The following is an 18,075-nucleotide window of genomic DNA, read 5'->3' as shown; positions in this document are numbered from 1 at the left end:
TTGTGTTTGCAAACGCCTGTGCTCTGAGGGTTGTTGGGTTATTAGAGATCTGCCTCCATCCTCCTCACATTTCACTGTGCAGGGCTGGGGCTGCTGGGGCAGATCTGATGAGCCACGGCAGGGTCTGTGGGCAGCCTGTCCTCCGCCCCCAGGAGCTGCCCCACGGGCAGCGGCAGCCGGGATCCCTCCCGGCACCCTCGCTTCACACCGGGGCTGACCTTCCCAGGCAAGGGGAAACGTGGGCACAGCCAAAGCCTGACCCTGCGCTCAGGATCCTTGGCCCAGGCTGGCCTGATCCAACCCCGGCCCCAGGGACGGAGCGTGGCCGGAGCAGCCTTGCCGTGCTGGGGAGCGGGGCCGGGGCTGTGCGTGGGGGGAGGCAGCACCGCAGTGGGGAGGTCACGCTGGTCCTGCTGAGCAGTAATTTCCCAGCTGCCATCAGCGAATGGGAAATGGACGTGAAGGAGAAGAAGTGGTGCAAACACCGCAGGATCAGCCCCGGCCGCAGGCGTGTCGCTGTGCAGGGCTGCTCGTCCCTGTCCCTCCCAGCCCAGCCTTGCTGCGCCCGGGGAAGATGGACCCAGGCATCCCAGCCGCCGGACTGATCTCCCTACCTACCAAAAAAAAACCCCCAACAAAGCAGAAGTTTGCACATAAATAAAATTACTCTTGCAAAACAAATTCCCCAACAGCTCGTTCCAGGGTCCTCAACCGAGAGCGGCTTTGGCCAACGTGAAGGAATGTGACAGACTTGGCTTTCATATCAAAAATATTTTTAAACAGTCAGCAATAAATTCTCCCTGAGAGATTTCACAGGAGAAAATGGGGGCAAAAGGTGTTGGGGGATGGGGACTAGCATGCTCCAGGCCCCTTGGAAAAAGTCACTGCAGGAAAATTGGGGCCACAGCAGGGAGAGGCCAGGAAACGGGACGGGAGCAGCCACCTCCTCCCTCCCAGCTCAGCAGAGGCCGGCACAGCACGGGAGCGAGCACAAAACGCTGCTGGTAGAACTGTGCTGCCGGCGGAGTGGCGTGGGCCAGCATCCCCTGCGCGGTGGCCAGGCTGCACGTGCCGCAGGGCAAGTCTGTGCCGGAGCTGCCGGGGTCCACGCAATGGAGGTTTCCGGCTCCTTGCCCAGCACTTTGGGTAAATCCCCGGCCCTGCAGGCACCGGGGCAGGCTGGGGCGGCAGGGGCTGCTGACCTCCTGGGCATCGCGGGGTTTTGCATCCTGGCAGGTTTGGTGGCTGGCTCTGGGAGCGCAGTGCCAAGCTCCAGCTCGTCCCCTGCACCAGGCAGCCGCGCTGGCAGCACCGCTGGCCAGGGACGTGGTTTGCCAACTGCCTGGAGTGGCTTTCCCAGGGGAAGGAACGGGGCCAGGCTGAGGGTGCTTTATTTCCGCACTGAGGTCTGTGCGCAACGAGCCCGAGATCAGCTGGCAGCCCAGGAGCTGTGTGCCTGGAGCGGCAGCGGCTGGCTTTGGGACACGGTGTCCCCACGATTCCCAAGGCACCGGATGCAGCTACGGGCGGCGCAGCGCACGCGGATGCTGTAACGTAATGTGCCGCACGCGGTGCCAATGTTTCATCCAGAAAGTTCCCAGCCTGCTTGCAAGGTCTGGGGCCGGGCAGCGAGCCAGGTCACTGCCAGCACGGGAGCGCGTCTGATCTCACCTGCGTCAGCACGTGGGCAGAGTCCAGGCAGCGCTCGCAAACACATGGGCACACAGCGGCAAGCAGGGAGCCGGCCGGCTGCGACCTTCCCCTTGCCGGGGGGAAAGGTCCTGCTCTCCCTGAGCCCTGGGAGGTGCCTCTGGGGCACGGCCCCCGCTGTCACCCCCAGGCACCCAGGGACCGCAGCAGCCTCGCACTCAGCCAGGACCCCCGAGCTGCCCGCTCCTGCCCAACATCCCTTCCCTGCGCTGCCGCAAGCCGAGCCAGCTCCTGGGGGGATGCGCTGCTGCTGCAAGGGCTTCTTGAGCCCATCACAGCGTGGTCCTGGGCAGACCCAGTTCCCACAGCAAGGGCTCAGAGGGGATGGATGCCCACCATGCCCCCAGGGACACACTGGTCAGCGCTTGGCACCTGCAGCCGCATGCCACGGCCAGGCCATGGGGCTGGAACTGAACCACCCTCATGGAGCCCCTCAGTGTCCCCAGCCCGGCCCAGCGCAGCGGGGATGGGCTCCGGAGGGATCCCACAGCCCAGGGCTGTGCACGCAGCCAGGAGCACAGGAGCAAGGGTCCCCACGCCGGCAGGGGCTGAGCGTGCTGGGCAGCAGCCAAGGCCAGAACTGATTAATGTGGCTCGGAACAGCCGTTACACATTAACTCCCTTGTTTGTCCCATATTCCCTGGCTGGAGCCTCCTGCCAGCACCTGGGGTCCAAGAGCACGGCCAGTGCACGCTCACGCAGCCGTGCCGGGCACTGTACCAGCCCCACGGCCCTTGGACCCCCACAAGCGCCACAGGGCTGAGCCAGGACTGTCCATTACAGGGCACCAGCACCCGCAGCGTCAGCAGTGCCGGGGCCTCTGGCCACCAGCCACAGGAGCGGCAGCAGCAGCAGCCATGAGCTATGCAAAAGTTTGGTCAGAAAAAGCACCAGAGTGGCCATTTATTGGAGAGGGAGGACATGGGGCAGCTCAGCCCAGGCAGTGCCCATCCTGCAGTGTGCTCCCGGTGCAGCCCAGCACATTGTCCCTGTCCCCATCCCCAAAATTTGGCACCACTGCAGCAGCCAGAGCTCAGCATCACCCAGGCCCGGCAGCTGTGGGGCCGGGGTGGACGTTTCAGGCATCCTGAAGCTGCCGGCTCCCTGCAGCCCAACTCCCCTGGGCTGTGGCCGGGCCGCAGCAGCCACCACACTGCCCATTCCCACCACCTTGGGCAAAACCTTGGCATGGTCCACGGCTCCGAGGGGAGATGCGGCTTTGTGTAGTGCCCAGCCCTGGCTGACACCATTGCCCTGCATGCACCGACCTACCTCGGTGAGGCGGCAGGAGCCCCAGTCCCAGAGCAGGAGAGCAGCCGTGGGCACCCCACAAGTCCTTTGAGTGGCCTCCTGGATGCAGTCTCCAAAAATCAGTCCCTAGGGGCTTTTTTTCAGGGGTTTTGAGTCCACCCTTGGCAGCATCGTGGTGCCGAAATGAGAGCTGAGCTCCTCCGAAAACCTGACCCTAAGCACGCGACATCCCAGGGATGGGGAGGGCAGGTCCTGGTGCGGCGGCAGAGCCCCTCCAAGGACGCGCCCGACAGCCAGACACGGACCGCCCGCACCGTTGGGGACGGGGGCAGCGGTGGCCCCATCCCTGTCAGAGCCCACCGGGCGGCGGAGCCAGGCTGAGGTTGAGGAACCCCCCATAGCGGAAGGGGGGCAGGTGGGGGACACAGGCAGCGGCGGGGGGCAGGCAGGCGAGGGGGTTGGCCCCGCACGCCCCGGCGTCCTGCTCACCGCTGAAGTAGACGCTGTCGGGCGAGTCCATGGAGGGGTCCTCATCGAAGTAGTTGTAGGGCCTCAGGAAAAAGCCGACGCCGTTCCCCACGGTCACCGTGTTGGGAACATCTTCAGCATGGGGGACGTGCAGGAACCCCACGGAAATCCAAGCGACCAGGTCCTGGGCAAGAGGGGAGCCAGGCACCCTGTCAGGCTGAGCGGGACCCTCCCAGCCCAGCAGCCGCCCGGTTTGGCCATGGGACGGGCGAAACCTCTGGCTGGGGCAGGAGCCAGGGCAGCACCTGTGGTGCTCAGCTCCCCTCCACCCAGGGTCACCAGCTCACCTTGTTGGTGATGGTCTCGTTGTCGATGAAGTCGGCGAAGGCAACGGTGGGTGTCCAGGGGTCGTTCTGGTTGTAGATGCTGGTGCTGGTGGGCTCCTCCTCCTTCCGCCGGGTGACGGCCAGCTGGTACCTGCCGGCACGGGGAGCAGAGGGGCTCGTCCGTGCCAGCACGGGGCAGGGCGACTGCGGCGTCACCGCCTGGGGACACGCCAGCAAACTGGGGCTGGATGCATCCTTGGCACGTGCGGGGGGACCTGGTCTGTCCTGAGTCAGGGAGGGAAAGGGCTGGCAGGGACAAGCGTGGCAGTGACAGGCAGCGGCCCCGGCACCTTCAGGTTGGTGGGGGATCGCTCGCTGCCCGTGGCTGCTCCAGCACAGCCGGGAAACACGAATGCGTCCAGGCGCAGACGCTGCTGCCCACTGCCCAACACACTCACTTCAGCCACAGTCATTTTTAACTCCTACAGCCTCCCCCAGAACACAAGCTGTTAAATTTCACCCTGGCAGTGAGCCGGTTCTCTGTCTATCCCAAGCATTTTCCAGAAGACATTCTGTCCTCACGTGAAGATGTCAAGACCTGGGTATGCTAGTGCTTCCCCTGGGAGTTTGTCCTACAGCCTGGTTGTCTTCACAAGGAAAAAACACATGTGATTGCTCTAAATTAATCTTATCTGGGGTCAGATTCCTGCCTGTGAACTACTATGAACAGATGTCATTGAGCAACTTTTCAAGGGATTTTTCAGAGCCAAAAAATATTCATGGTCGCTGTTTAACCCTTCCCGGCAGGCACAGGCTTGCTGGGAGGCAGCAGCCCCCCCTGCGCCGGGAGGCAGGAGCGGCCAGGGATGCAGAGACAGGGTGGGAGAAGAGGGGCTGGGGGCCACACATGCCCCAGCCCTGGCACCCACCTGCCCCAGCTGATGGACCTCTCCATGGAGCTGCTGGTGGGCAGGTGCTCCCCGGCGAAGCTGGTGATCTGGACGCGGTAGCTGCGCGGATGCCCCCACTTGTTGGGCTTGGGGCTGGCAAAGGAGAGGTAGCGGGGCATGGGGGTGTTGAGCGGGAACGCTGCCTCATCCTCCCTCTCCAGCTTCTTCCTGCGGAGGTACGGCCGCTCGATGGTGTTCTGCATGCTCCAGGGGTCTTTCACGAGCTCGTATCCCATGTCCTGGGTCTCCAGGGAGTTCAGCTGCCCTGTGAAGCAGAAGGCAAAACCCTCTCAAGCTCCGCACCCCGGGCAGAGCTGCAGCCCGCACTGAACCGCAGCCATGCACAAAGGTGCCCAGACCTACCAGCGACATCCAGGTCCACCTTGTAGTGGATGTGGTGGAGGTGCATTGTCCCCAGCGTGTGGGGCCCAACCTTGTTGCCGTAGTTGGTGCCTTGGCCGTGGAAGAAGGAGGAGCTGATGTAGCCGGTGGCATGCACCCGGACCTCCATGGCCCCGCTGCCATGGAACATAAAGTCCCAGATGTAGTCATAGTTGATGAGAGTAGAGATGGCACGGATGACCAGCGTGTTTTTCTGCAGCCCGCCATAGTACAAGGACTGCGAGTCAGAGAAGTGGCGCCGCAGAGGGACGGCAGCATCGTGCTCGAAAATGCAGAGCAAGTTTTGGTTGGTTTTGGGGGTGTCTGACTCCACCAGGTAGTGCCGGTCCACATAGGTCGCCGTGTAGGGGCAGTCAAGGCCCCGGACAAGCTCGTAGGCAAACCTGCCGATGCCAAAGCTCCCGTCGAGGTAGCGGGTCGACATGCCCCCGGGGCAGTTGGAGCCGTACAGGGCTAAGGCTTCCTGGAGACTCAGCTCGTAGACAATCCTCTCCCCGCGGTACCTGATGTCGAAGAGGCGCGGGCCGGAGTTGGGGTTCATGCCAAAGGCGATGCTCCAGCCCTGGAAGGTGACGCAGTTGTCCCTGATGCTGTACCGAGGACCCTAGGGCTCATACTGCAGCGGCCCCGGGGAGCCAGGAGGTCTCATCGAGCCCAGCACCACTTCAGCCTGGGGCTTCTCCATCCTGACAACCTCCAGCACGTCAGCCATAAACGCGCTCTCTAGATCCCCCACGCTGACAAAGTACCGGCCATTGTAGAAGACTTGGCGCAGCTGCCAGCGGGAGACGTGGAGGTCCCCGTGCTCCACCAGCACCTCCAGCCCCACCAGCGAGAGATAGTAGCCGGTGCCGGCCACGTTGTGGAAGAGGACAAACCAGGTCGCACGGTCACCAGACTTGAAGCCCCGTGGGGCCGTTGTGAGGATGGCCAGGTCGGTCCCGTCGGACTCACAGCACGCAGCGAGGAAGCGCGGTGCCTTTCTCAGCTCCCGCTGGATGAAGGCATAGATATCCACGTACTCCTTGCCGGTAACGGGTCTGCGGTGGTACGGCACCTTCCCCCTGTACTTCTGCACCGTGACGTCCCGGTGATACACCGGCGTTGGCAGCGGACCCACCACGTACTCGGTGACGTTGGGGTCTGGCTGGTTCCCAAAGTACAGCACAGCCAGCGCCTCCCGGGGGGGGCAAGCCCCCCCGCCATCCAGGAACCGCAGCACCTCTGCCTTGGCGGGGACCTGCACGTCGACGGAGGCGATGCAGTTGTCGGAAGGTTTTGCACGCGAGGCGTCAACCAGCTGCACCCCGAGGTTTCCCCGCAGGTACCGCACCACTTGCGCCATCTCTTCGGGCGTCAGATCGGCAAAGACCAGGCTCTGGCCGTCATCGGTGTCCTCCTGCTCCAGGGGCTGGTGCTGGCAGGCGCTGGGGGTCCTTGCTCTGGTCAGCAACACACAGACTAAAGCAAATATCGTGGCTAAAGCCAGAACGAGGAGGATGAGCACGGTTTTCACGTTCATGTCTGCTGAGGCACTGAGAGCTCCCGCATTCTGGCAGGGTGGGTTTCCAGCTGCAGAATACTCCCAGCAACCCACCGACAGAAGGGGCTGGGTTTGGTTGGGTTTGGTTTTTCCCTTGTTTTCTCAACAGGGAATAGCCCAGAGGAGTTTGCAGGGAGGGCGCAATGGAGGGATGTTCTCAGACATGCCCAGGATTTGCTGGGAACCATAAAAGGCAAATTTGCTCTGCTTCCCCCAGAGGGTCATAATTTTAAATAAACTTCATGCTTTTGCATTTGTCCTTCCACTCTTGTGCCACGTGCTACGCTGCAGACCTTAGAGAGGACAGATCTGGTCACTTGGGGAAAATAAATGCATCTGCCTGCACCTCCTCCTCTTGACCCTGCAGATGCAAACAGCCAGGCAGGCAGCAGAGACTGCAAGGACGATGCTCCTCTGCACAGAGCACTGTTGAGCACAGCACTGTGGCCCCATCCTGCCAGCAACATCTCTACAGCCTGTGCAGAGACATGGCAGCATCGCACGCTGCTGCCGACGACCCCATGCATGGGAAGGCACCCATCCTGCAGCCAGGAGGGAGGGGACAGCTGCTCATTACCCCTCCAAAGGTGCCTCCTGGTCCTGGGCTACGTCCTGGCGTCAATGGGACTGCGAGGAGGGGGACAAGGGCTCCAGAGCCCACCAAGCATCCTGGCAAATGGGCAGCGGCCCAAGCACCGTGCCCTGACCCAAGCTGGGAGGAGGGGTCTCGCGTGAACCCGGTCAGCGTCGGGCTGCGATGGGCAGAGCTGGCCCACGCACTCCCCACGGGGCTGATGTTCAGCTGGTTCGCACAGAGGGACCCATGGGGCTGGTCCTGACACAGGGACGGTAAGACCCTTCCCTGCAATAGTCCCCTCCGTTCCTCTCGCCTTCACCCAGAGCTGCAGCTTGGTGCATCCTGGCTTTGTCCCCAGCCTCACCCCGAGCACCCACAGAGCTCCGTACCAGCGCCCGCCTCAGTCCTCCCCCCCAGAGCCCCAGGACGCCCCAGCCCGTCCCTCCTGCCCCCCGGCTGGACCATCCCTGTGCCCGGACAGGCACCCGGAGCCTCGCCGCTGGGATGGTTTGTGGATGCAGGAAACACGGTGCAGACCCAGCATCACGCCCCCAGCAGACGCTGCTCTAAGTCATAAGAACGAGACACTTGAGAGAGCACTGAGCCAGAATAATTTTCGTTTTTTTTTTTTTAACCCGAGATAGGCACTACACAGAGCTTGCTTCTACAGCAGAGGAACAGGCTTTTCTCCTCGCCTTCCTCCTGCAACAGACTCAAATTCAGCAATTAACAGAGATAACGCAGACCCCCATCTGGCATCATGCCAGGAAGATTATGCTTCCCTTTTAACGAGCACTATTTTAAAAGCAATGATAAAAAGTGAAGTCACTGCACAAATGGAAATTGAGACAACTTCACTGAAAAAAAAAAAAAAAAAGAAAATCTGAGACAGAACAGTCAACCTGGTGCCTCAGACTGTGTCTCCTAACACTGTCCTGTGGCGTTAAAGCCTGCTCATATTTTGGAAACCGTCATAGGTGAACGGGGGGAAGTTTGGCAAACAAGAGGCAGTTTTGGGCAAGCATGCGATAGGGTTGATGTCACACGCCGTGAAGTCCTGCTCGCTGGTGAAAAATACGCCATCGTGTGAGTATATGGAAGGGTCCAGGTCATAGTAGTTGTAGGGTCTCAGGAGAAAGCCGACCGAGTTTCCCACCGTCACAGTGTTGGGAATATCCTCAGAGTGCGGGATGTGAAGGAAACCAGTGGTTATCCAGGCAACCAGGTCCTAGGCAGGGAGGAGCCACAAGACCACGGTTATTTCAGAAGCCTGGAGCGACCGAAATCTGCGCAGGGACCATGGGGAAGTCACAGGAGAGCAGGAGGGGACCTCCACGGGCACCAGCCCGGCTGCATCCCCACGTGCTGAGCTCCCCCCCTCCTGGGAAAGATCCCCTCCCTTCTCCAAAAGCCTGCCTGCCGCCACAGCCACAGATGTCCACCCAGCAGAAGGGCCCTCACCCCGATCCCTGCGGCCAAGCCCTGGCCTCACAGAGATTTTCCTGACGTTTTGCCAGCATTTCTCCATAGGGAGAAACAAGCTCCTGCTCTGATCTATGCGCTCCGACCAAAGCACCAAGCAGATACACGGAAAAGCTCAAACCCGCTTTCATCGCTCCCCAGGGCTGCTGCTCCCCCAGCTGAGCCCGCTGTCCTGCGGGCAATGCCGGGGTCACTCGGGTGCTACAGCTCCAGCCCGGGGTCCCTGGCCCACCTCGTTGGTGATGGTCTCGTTGTTGATGAAGTTGGCAAAGGCGACGGTGGGTGTCCAGGGGTCATTCTGGTTGTAGATGCTGGTGCTGGTGGGCTCCTCCTCCTTCCGCCGGGTGACGGCCAGCTGGTACCTGAGGAGAAGGAAAGAGATGGGGGAACCTCTCCCTGCACCCCAGAGAGTCTGCAGAGCACAAGCCTACTACTACGGAGTAACCCCAGCCCAGGAGAGCATCTGCCCCGTGCCTCCCCATCGAGGAACATCCGTGCGATGCCTCCCCAGCTGGTGGGGCTGGGGGTGTCTCCAAGAACCTGCCGTCCCAGTCAGAGCAGCCTGACCTCGCCCAGCTGATGGCCCTCTCCATGGAGCTGGCTTCTGGGACATGGTCCCCCGCAAAACTGGTGATCTGGATCCTGTAACCACGCTGGTGGCCCCACTTGTTTTTGCTGTTGGCTGCAAAGTAGATGTATCTGGGCATCTTTGACTGGAGACGGAAGGCAGCCTGGTCCTCTGTGTCCAGGACTTTCTTGGTGAGTCGTGGCCGCTCTATCTGCTGCTCCGGGCTCCAGGGAGCCCGTGTCATCTCGAACGCCATGTCGTGGGCCACCAGGGAGTTTTTCACCCCTGCAAAACAAAAAGCAAAGTCACTGAGGAGCGTCCCCGCAGCCCCCTGCTCCCCACGGACATCACTGCAGCCGCAGCTCGCTCTCCCCATCCTCCCTTCCCGCACCCCAGGCTCCGAGCACCAGCTCCTGCCCACGAGAGCCGTTTCTGCTCTGTAGCTCCGCAGCAGCACGACCGTACTTGTGTACATTTATCTATGGCTGTATGACTGCACGTTTGGCTGACCCAGGCAACACCACCATCCACGGGGACTCTTGCCCCCTGCGAGGGACAGGAGAGGAGCAAAGCCTCGTCCCAGTGCAGAAGAACAGGTTTGCTTCCCAGTGCAAGCACAGTCTAATTAATTCAAGTGCCTGACGGCCCCGGCACTGCGTTTGTGCTCATCGGCACGCATCCTGTGAGCTGGAAAGCACTAGGAAGGGCCCAGGCTCTGAGCACATTTGCACATCACAGAACTGGAGCAGCGCTGCACAGTTCAGGTCTTTCCACAAACAAGAGTCATGAGCCAGAGGCTCGGAGCAACAGGAGGGGCACAAGAGCAAATAAATCCGGGGAGAAGACGGCAAAGAGCTGGCTGAGGGTACATGAGGGCCAGCGCCGGCATGGGTCTGGCAGAGGGGCTGGTGCTCAGCACCTCCTGCCCGCCCCAGCCAGAGTGCATGGTGTAACCCCCCCTCGGCCCCATATGAGTTTGCAGCTCGCGTAAAGGCCATTTCAGAGCTGAACGTCTGGCCATCCTGGGAGGTTGGAGCAGCACCTTGGGCCTGAGCCCCTGGGCTGCCATTGAGGTCAGCACCAGAGCCCCATGGAAGAGGATCCATGCCCAGTGACCACCGCTGTGCTCCTTTTCTTCCCTTTTCTGCTGTGAACAAAACTCCCCTTCCAGTGACAGCAGTGACACTCTGATTTCATCTGCCTTTTCCCCATTCTTGCAGTTTTGCAATCCCCCGTTTTTACCTAAGCACACAAAACTCATACTAAACCCACACGGAACAGTCTTTAAATTTGTGTTTCCCAATTAAAAGGAAATTGAGAAATTTTTAATAGGTGACAGGCACACGCAGCAAATGCAATTTCAGCAGGAGCGTGAGGACAGATTTGTGGCATAAATGGTAGGGGAAGACCTAGAAAACTGCAGCCAATGCTCCCGTTGCTGCTGTGAGCAAAGGCTCCCTGGTACCCCTGGCAAAACGCAGCACAGCCCTGAGCTCAGAGCTGGCCACCAGCCCAGCATCCGCCTGCTGTGCCTGCAGCCCGACGGAGAGGGCAGCTGCCCGTCCCGCTTGCACACGAGCAGTAGGAACGGCTCGACAAAGCTGTAGGAAGTAGGAATGCCAGCTGGAAGCCACATCCCAACAAACCGGCTTGATCGGCTCCGAGTATCAACCGGGGCAGGGCACAGAGGGAAAAATCCTGAATTCTGCAGAGTCCCAGGGGTGTCAAGGCCAATGGGGAAGAGTTGGGGCTGGGTCGCTCTGCTCAGGCAGGAGGGGAAGGACCCCTTCCCATTAGGGGCAGGGGTTGGGCACACGTCGGTGCTGGCGTTACCCAGCCGAGGAGGTCACAGCTCTGCACGGCACCTGGGGGTAACTGCAGGGGACAGAGCGGAAACCTCTCCCTGCACCACAACAGCTTCTCACAGCTCTGAGAACAGAAGGGAGGCAGCTCTGCGTCAGCACACCATCCTACCCCACGCGCGGAAAGAAAAAAATCATGTAAGGAACAAAAAATTTCAAGTTTTGGGAGTCTAAAAGTACTCAGGAAGGGCACAAAGGACAGACAAGACCAGACCTACCTCCCACGTCCAAGTCCACTTTATAGTTGATGGAATGGGTGCGTATCGTGCCCAGCGTGTGCTCCCAAACCCTATTGCCATATCTCAGACCATCCCCGTGGAGAAAGGACGAGCTCGTGTACCCCGTCGCCTGGACCTTGCCTTCGATGGCCCCGTTCTGGTAGAAGATGAAGTCCCAGATGTAGTCCTGGTTGCCCACGGTCGCAATGGACCGAACGACCAGAGCGGAGTTGACCAGCCCCCCGTAGTAGAGCGACTGCAAGTTGGAGTAGTGGCGCCTGAGCGGGGAGCCCAGGTTCTGCTCAAAGATGCAGAGGGAAGCCTTTTTCTTGCTGGGGCTCAGCGTCTCAGACAGAGAGTGTGTGTCGACATAGGTGGCCGAGTACGGGCAGTCCACCCCTCGCACCAAGGGGGAGGTGTAGCGCCCGATGCCAAAGCTCCCATCCATGTACCGCGTTGACATCCCTCCAGGGCAGTTGGAGCCATACACCGACAACGCTTCTTGGATGCTGATTTCGTAGGCAACCCTCTCCCCCTTGTGTCGGATGTCAAACAGGCGCAGGCCCCGGCTCACGCTCATCCCAAAGGCAAAGCTCCACGCCTGGAAGAGGACATGGTTGCTCCTGACGCTGTAGCGGGGACCCTGGGGCTCGTACTGCAAAGGGAACAGCGCGGCCGAAGGCGCTCGGGGCTTCATGGACGAGAAGTCCCCATCCTGCGGCACCTTCCTCACCTTCTCCACGCTGATGCGACCCTGCACGTAGGCGCTCTCTAACTGAACCATGTCCCTGTAGTACTGCCCGTTGTAGAAGACCCTGCTCACTGCCCACCGGGAGATGTCCAGGCTGCTGTGGTCCACCAGCACCTCCAGCCCCACCGGGTGCACAAAGAACCCGCTCACGTTCTGAAACATGATGAACCAGGACTTACGGTCTCCAGACTGGAACCCGTGAGGGGCTGTGGTCTGAAATGCCATGTTGGTGCCATCGTATTCAAACACTTCTTTCAGGAAGGTTGGGGCTGCAGCAAACGCCATCATCTCTAAGAACGCTCCCACCTGCTTGTACTCACTGCCCAGCATCGGTCTGCGGTGGTACGGCACCTTCCCCCCGTACTTCTGCACCGTGACGTCCCGGTGATACACCGGCGTTGGCAGCGGACCCACCACGTACTCGGTGACGTTGGGGTCTGGCTGGTTCCCAAAGTACAGCACAGCCAGCGCCTCCCGGGGGGGGGCGAGCCCCCCCGCCATCCAGGAACCGCAGCACCTCTGCCTTGGCGGGGACCTGCACGTCGACGGAGGCGATGCAGTTGTCGGAAGGTTTTGCACGCGAGGCGTCAACCAGCTGCACCCCGAGGTTTCCCCGCAGGTACCGCACCACTTGCGCCATCTCTTCGGGCGTCAGATCGGCAAAGACCAGGCTCTGGCTCGTGGAGCCTGTCTTCTCCACGATGTGGGGCTGGGATTCACAGCTGGGCGATCGCCTGCCCCTGCTCAGCAGCATGCAGGAGAGAACGAAGATTACGACTGCAGCCCCGACCAGGAGAACGTAGGGAAGTTTGGGGTTCATCTTTCCGAGCGCAGAGACAACGCGCAGGGTTTGACTGCAGCATCCAGAATACATCCCTCACCTGTAAACCGGTCTCTTAATTCATTTGCCAACTGTGGGCGTAAAGGCGTCACTTGCAAGGTGGGGAGGGAGCCTGGAGCGTGCATGGGGCTCCGAGAGCAGATCACCGGTCCCGGCCAGTTCAGCCTGTTCCCTCCCCAAACCAGATACACCGAAGCAGCCAGCCGGGGAGCCGGTGCCTGACTCACTCCCCAAGATACCGATGGGTTTCTCTGCTGCAGGGTGACACCACAAAGAGCCCTGGCCTCGGTCTGCCCAAGGGGACTTTGCTTCTCCCAGGACACCATGTCCCGTCTCATGTGGGAGCGCAGCGATGTCGCAGGGGCAGGCTTGGCCGGCCCCACTCCTTCTGCACCCCAGTGCCCTGGGATCGGCCCTGCTCCCCTGAAGAGCCGGTCTCAGCTGGTGCTCCGGAAGAGCCTGAGACCTGCCAGCTCCCCAGCACCTCCATGTGCCTGTTCTCCCTGTCGCCATTCTCTGTCGCTTCCAAGTCCCTCCCAACCCTGTGGGAAGGGACCTGGCAGCTCCAGCCTGGCTCCAGCTGCGGGCAGACTGGCCGAGACAGGAGGAAGCTCCCTGGCAAGAACAGGCAGCGCTCGCCAAACACCTGGCAGCAACTGCAAGCGACGGGCAGCGGCTGCACCAGGAAGAGCAGGGGCTGCAGGACGACTAACAGGACACATCTGTCCCCGTTCGGCCATCCCAGCCCCACTCCAGCATGACACGATCCTCGGACAAGAGCTGTCACGGACAGAAACGGGTACCGTCAGGAAACTGTTTGATACTCCTGACCACACACGTGGGACCTTCCCTGGCAAGGAGAGCAGCGAGCAGGGGACCGGGGCCACCCCACCGTGGTGGGAGGTGGCTGCTCCTGCGTGGCCACCAGCTTCTGCAAGGCTGGCTCCACTGCACCCAGCCCCGCGTGCGGCAGCGGGATACATCACTGACTCGTCACCGATGGCCAAGGATGGCTTTCCAGAGATCGTGGTCCACTCCACGCTCTTCTGGTGGGGACAGTTTGAGGCGCAGGCAGGAGGGGCTGAAACCACGACAGCACTGGATCAATTTACCACTCCTGCAATCACGTTAATTTAGGAACTTATGTTTTCGTTCTCACTTCCAGCCAAGGAATAATTGCCCTTTTTCCCTGCAGGTCCCACACCCGCCTCAGATCAGGATCCAAGAAACCTGCGCGGGAGATGACCCATTTTTGCTGTGCCGTAGCTTTGCCTTCCCTGCACTCGGGAGGTGGGGATCCTGCAGGGCTCCGCTGGAGCACCCCTCACGGCCCCGAGCGCTGCTGCGAGGGACGGGGCTCCCCTCCCTCGCTAAGGGGAACAAGTCTGGGATTTTACACAACTCTTCTCCAAGAGCATTTTGCGGCAGCCAGGGCTCAGGGGCTGTAAACAGAGCAGGGAACTGAGGGGCACAGCACTCGCGGAAAAGGACCTTGTCACCATGCAGGAAGTGTATTTTAGCATGTTTTCAAGCCTTGCTTACAGGAAGGGAACCGGTATCAGCCCTGTTTTCGACCATAATGACAGCAGCAGCACCTTTCAAGGCCACACAAACCACTGCATCGCAGGCAGGTACAAGAGAGGACACGTGCCGGGACTGAACGCTTGCACCGGGGTCAGCAGCTTGACACACGTAGCTCTGCGATTACTCCTGACAGTGCAGGACACAACACGGGTTCCTGGAGCTGCGTTTCTCCTCGGGCTCGTACAAACGCGGTCCACTGCCTACCAGCGATCTCTTTGGTCCTGTGCAGATGTAAAACTTTTTTTTTCCCCTACATTTTACAGGAGCAGGTTTCAATACCAGACACCTAACGCTGCCGGTCTGCGCCCCCAGCACTGCCGCTGCCCTTGCACCTTCCCGGACTGCAGTTACTGGAACGGCCTTTACGGGGAAGCAAAGCTGTCCTTTCAGGCTGAGCATCCTTGTGCCTCCCAGGGTGGCTGCCAGCACTTCGCTGCTCAGCCCGCCAGACGGTGCAGCAGGAGCTGCTCCTGGACTCAAATAACCCTCCGCAGGGATCCGCCGCCAAAAACCGTGACTCTGTGCAGGAGCAAGGGAATTCACTGGCTCGCAGCAGCGGCTTTGCAGCCCGAGACTCGAGATCCAACTTACAAGCGTTTCCTCAAAAGAGGAGCGGGGATAGAGCTGCAGAGGCTGTACGTCAGGCAGCTGAAATACCAAAAGGACTTTCCCAAGTCACGGGGAGCTGCGCCCGATGCCGGTCCCGACGCAAGAGCAGGCTCACGCCGTCAGCCCCGCAGACAGGGCTGTGTCTCCCCGTCTGCCTGGCCATGCCTATGGCAACACGCACCGCGCCAGACGTGAGGCCTCAAGGAAACACAAACATTTTTCAGCTGCTACCTTTCATACTTTCCCTGGGCTGAACACAGAGCTCCCAGACAATTCACACTGCCTTCAACTCCATGACCTTGACAGACTATTTTATACATAGAAAAATCATTTTGCAATGAAGGAAGAGGTTGAGAGAGTGAAAAAGCAGAGTCCTGATGTCGGTTATCAGGGATCCTAGAGAGCAGGAGGCAATCCCCCCCCAAAGCTCTGGGGTTTACCAGTATAATGGCAGATGTTAAAGGAAGACCCAGACCTACCTCCCACGTCCAAGTCCACTTTATAGTTGATGGAATGGGTGTGTATGGTGCCCAGCGTGTGCTCCCAAACCCTATTGCCATATCTCAGACCATCCCCGTGGAGAAAGGACGAGCTCGTGTACCCCGTCGCCTGGACCTTGCCTTCGATGGCCCCGTTCTGGTAGAAGATGAAGTCCCAGATGTAGTCATAGTTGCCCACGGTCGCAATGGACCGAACGACCAGAGCGGAGTTGACCAGCCCCCCGTAGTAGAGCGACTGCAAGTTGGAGTAGTGGCGCCTGAGCGGGGAGCCCAGGTTCTGCTCAAAGATGCAGAGGGAAGCCTTTTTCTTGCTGGGGCTCAGCGTCTCAGACAGAGAGTGTGTGTCGACATAGGTGGCCGAGTACGGGCAGTCCACCCCTCGCACCAAGGGGGAGGTGTAGCGCCCGATGCCAAAGCTCCCATCCATGTACCGCGTTGACATCCCTCCAGGGCAGTTGGAGCCATACACCGACAACGCTTCTTGGATGCTGATTTCGTAGGCAACCCTCTCCCCCTTGTGTCGGATGTCAAACAGGCGCAGGCCCCGGCTCACGCTCATCCCAAAGGCAAAGCTCCACGCCTGGAAGAGGACATGGTTGCTCCTGACGCTGTAGCGGGGACCCTGGGGCTCGTACTGCAAAGGGAACAGCGCGGCCGAAGGCGCTCGGGGCTTCATGGACGAGAAGTCCCCATCCTGCGGCACCTTCCTCACCTTCTCCACGCTGATGCGACCCTGCACGTAGGCGCTCTCTAACTGAACCATGTCCCTGTAGTACTGCCCGTTGTAGAAGACCCTGCTCACTGCCCACCGGGAGATGTCCAGGCTGCTGTGGTCCACCAGCACCTCCAGCCCCACCGGGTGCACAAAGAACCCGCTCACGTTCTGAAACACGATGAACCAGGACTTACGGTCTCCAGACTGGAACCCGTGAGGGGCTGTGGTCTGAAATGCCATGTTGGTGCCATCGTATTCAAACACTTCTTTCAGGAAGGTTGGGGCTGCAGCAAACGCCATCATCTCTAAGAACGCTCCCACCTGCTTGTACTCACTGCCCAGCATCGGTCTGCGGTGGTACGGCACCTTCCCCCCGTACTTCTGCACCGTGACGTCCCGGTGATACACCGGCGTTGGCAGCGGACCCACCACGTACTCGGTGACGTTGGGGTCTGGCTGGTTCCCAAAGTACAGCACAGCCAGCGCCTCCCGGGGGGGGCGAGCCCCCCCGCCATCCAGGAACCGCAGCACCTCTGCCTTGGCGGGGACCTGCACGTCGACGGAGGCGATGCAGTTGTCGGAAGGTTTTGCACGCGAGGCGTCAACCAGCTGCACCCCGAGGTTTCCCCGCAGGTACCGCACCACTTGCGCCATCTCTTCGGGCGTCAGATCGGCAAAGACCAGGCTCTGGCTCGTGGAGCCTGTCTTCTCCACGATGTGGGGCTGGGATTCACAGCTGGGCGATTGCCTGCCCCTGCTCAGCAGCATGCAGGAGAGAACGAAGATTACGACCGCAGCCCCGACCAGGAGAACGTAGGGAAGTTTGGGGTTCATCTTTCCGAGCGCAGAGACAACGCGCAGGGTTTGACTGCAGCATCCAGAATACATCCCTCACCTGTAAACCGGTCTCTTAATTCATTTGCCAACTGTGGGCGTAAAGGCGTCACTTGCAAGGTGGGGAGGGAGCCTGGAGCGTGCATGGGGCTCCGAGAGCAGATCACCGGTCCCGGCCAGTTCAGCCTGTTCCCTCCCCAAACCAGATACACCGAAGCAGCCAGCCGGGGAGCCGGTGCCTGACTCACTCCCCAAGATACCGATGGGTTTCTCTGCTGCAGGGTGACACCACAAAGAGCCCTGGCCTCGGTCTGCCCAAGGGGACTTTGCTTCTCCCAGGACACCATGTCCCGTCTCATGTGGGAGCGCAGCGATGTCGCAGGGGCAGGCTTGGCCGGCCCCACTCCTTCTGCACCCCAGTGCCCTGGGATCGGCCCTGCTCCCCTGAAGAGCCAGTCTCAGCTGGTGCTCCGGAAGAGCCTGAGACCTGCCAGCTCCCCAGCACCTCCATGTGCCTGTTCTCCCTGTCGCCATTCTCTGTCGCTTCCAAGTCCCTCCCAACCCTGTGGGAAGGGACCTGGCAGCTCCAGCCTGGCTCCAGCTGCGGGCAGACTGGCCGAGACAGGAGGAAGCTCCCTGGCAAGAACAGGCAGCGCTCGCCAAACACCTGGCAGCAACTGCAAGCGACGGGCAGCGGCTGCACCAGGAAGAGCAGGGGCTGCAGGACGACTAACAGGACACATCTGTCCCCGTTCGGCCATCCCAGCCCCACTCCAGCATGACACGATCCTCGGACAAGAGCTGTCACGGACAGAAACGGGTACCGTCAGGAAACTGTTTGATACTCCTGACCACACACGTGGGACCTTCCCTGGCAAGGAGAG

At 60.5% G+C, this 18,075-nt stretch overlaps 3 protein-coding genes across 3 annotated transcripts; all 3 read right to left on the bottom strand.

Moving 5' to 3' along the window:
- Positions 1 to 2,589: 2,589 nt before the first annotated feature.
- On the bottom strand, positions 2,590 to 6,666 carry LOC129195472 (membrane primary amine oxidase-like). Its single transcript, XM_054801547.1, is given in 4 exon segments — positions 2,590 to 3,613; positions 3,777 to 3,906; positions 4,685 to 4,970; positions 5,069 to 6,666. Coding segments are annotated over 4 exon segments (2,280 nt in total). The 5' UTR covers positions 6,630 to 6,666; the 3' UTR covers positions 2,590 to 3,310.
- A 1,176-nt stretch (positions 6,667 to 7,842) lies between these two features.
- LOC129195634 (membrane primary amine oxidase-like) lies at positions 7,843 to 12,961 on the bottom strand. The gene is given in 5 exon segments (XM_054801880.1): positions 7,843 to 8,455; positions 8,942 to 9,071; positions 9,277 to 9,562; positions 11,358 to 12,591; positions 12,593 to 12,961. Coding segments are annotated over 5 exon segments (2,271 nt in total). The 5' UTR covers positions 12,929 to 12,961; the 3' UTR covers positions 7,843 to 8,170.
- A 1,945-nt stretch (positions 12,962 to 14,906) lies between these two features.
- Positions 14,907 to 17,595, bottom strand: LOC129195635 (membrane primary amine oxidase-like). Its single transcript, XM_054801881.1, has 2 exons — positions 15,622 to 17,595; positions 14,907 to 15,340 (listed from the first exon to the last, which is right to left on the bottom strand). The coding sequence occupies exons 1-2, from the start codon at positions 17,243 to 17,245 to the stop codon at positions 15,174 to 15,176; spliced, it is 1,791 nt and encodes a 596-aa protein (XP_054657856.1). The 5' UTR covers positions 17,246 to 17,595; the 3' UTR covers positions 14,907 to 15,173.
- Positions 17,596 to 18,075: the final 480 nt, after the last annotated feature.

The sequence above is a fragment of the Grus americana genome, chromosome 22, assembly GCF_028858705.1.
Source record: "Grus americana isolate bGruAme1 chromosome 22, bGruAme1.mat, whole genome shotgun sequence".
Taxonomy (NCBI): Eukaryota; Metazoa; Chordata; class Aves; order Gruiformes; family Gruidae; genus Grus; species Grus americana.
The sequence above is the reverse complement of the archived record's forward strand: the minus strand, read 5'-3'. Positions and strand labels throughout refer to the sequence as shown.

Excerpts from the sequence above, each read along its gene's own strand:
- LOC129195635 (XM_054801881.1), bottom strand. The coding sequence starts at position 17,245 with ATGTATTCTGGATGCTGCAGTCAAACCCTGCGCGTTGTCTCTGCGCTC. Across the intron at positions 15,341-15,621 it reads AGTGGACTTGGACGTGGGAG|GCCTCACGTCTGGCGCGGTG; the intron begins GTAGGTCTGGGT and ends TGTTTCCTTGAG.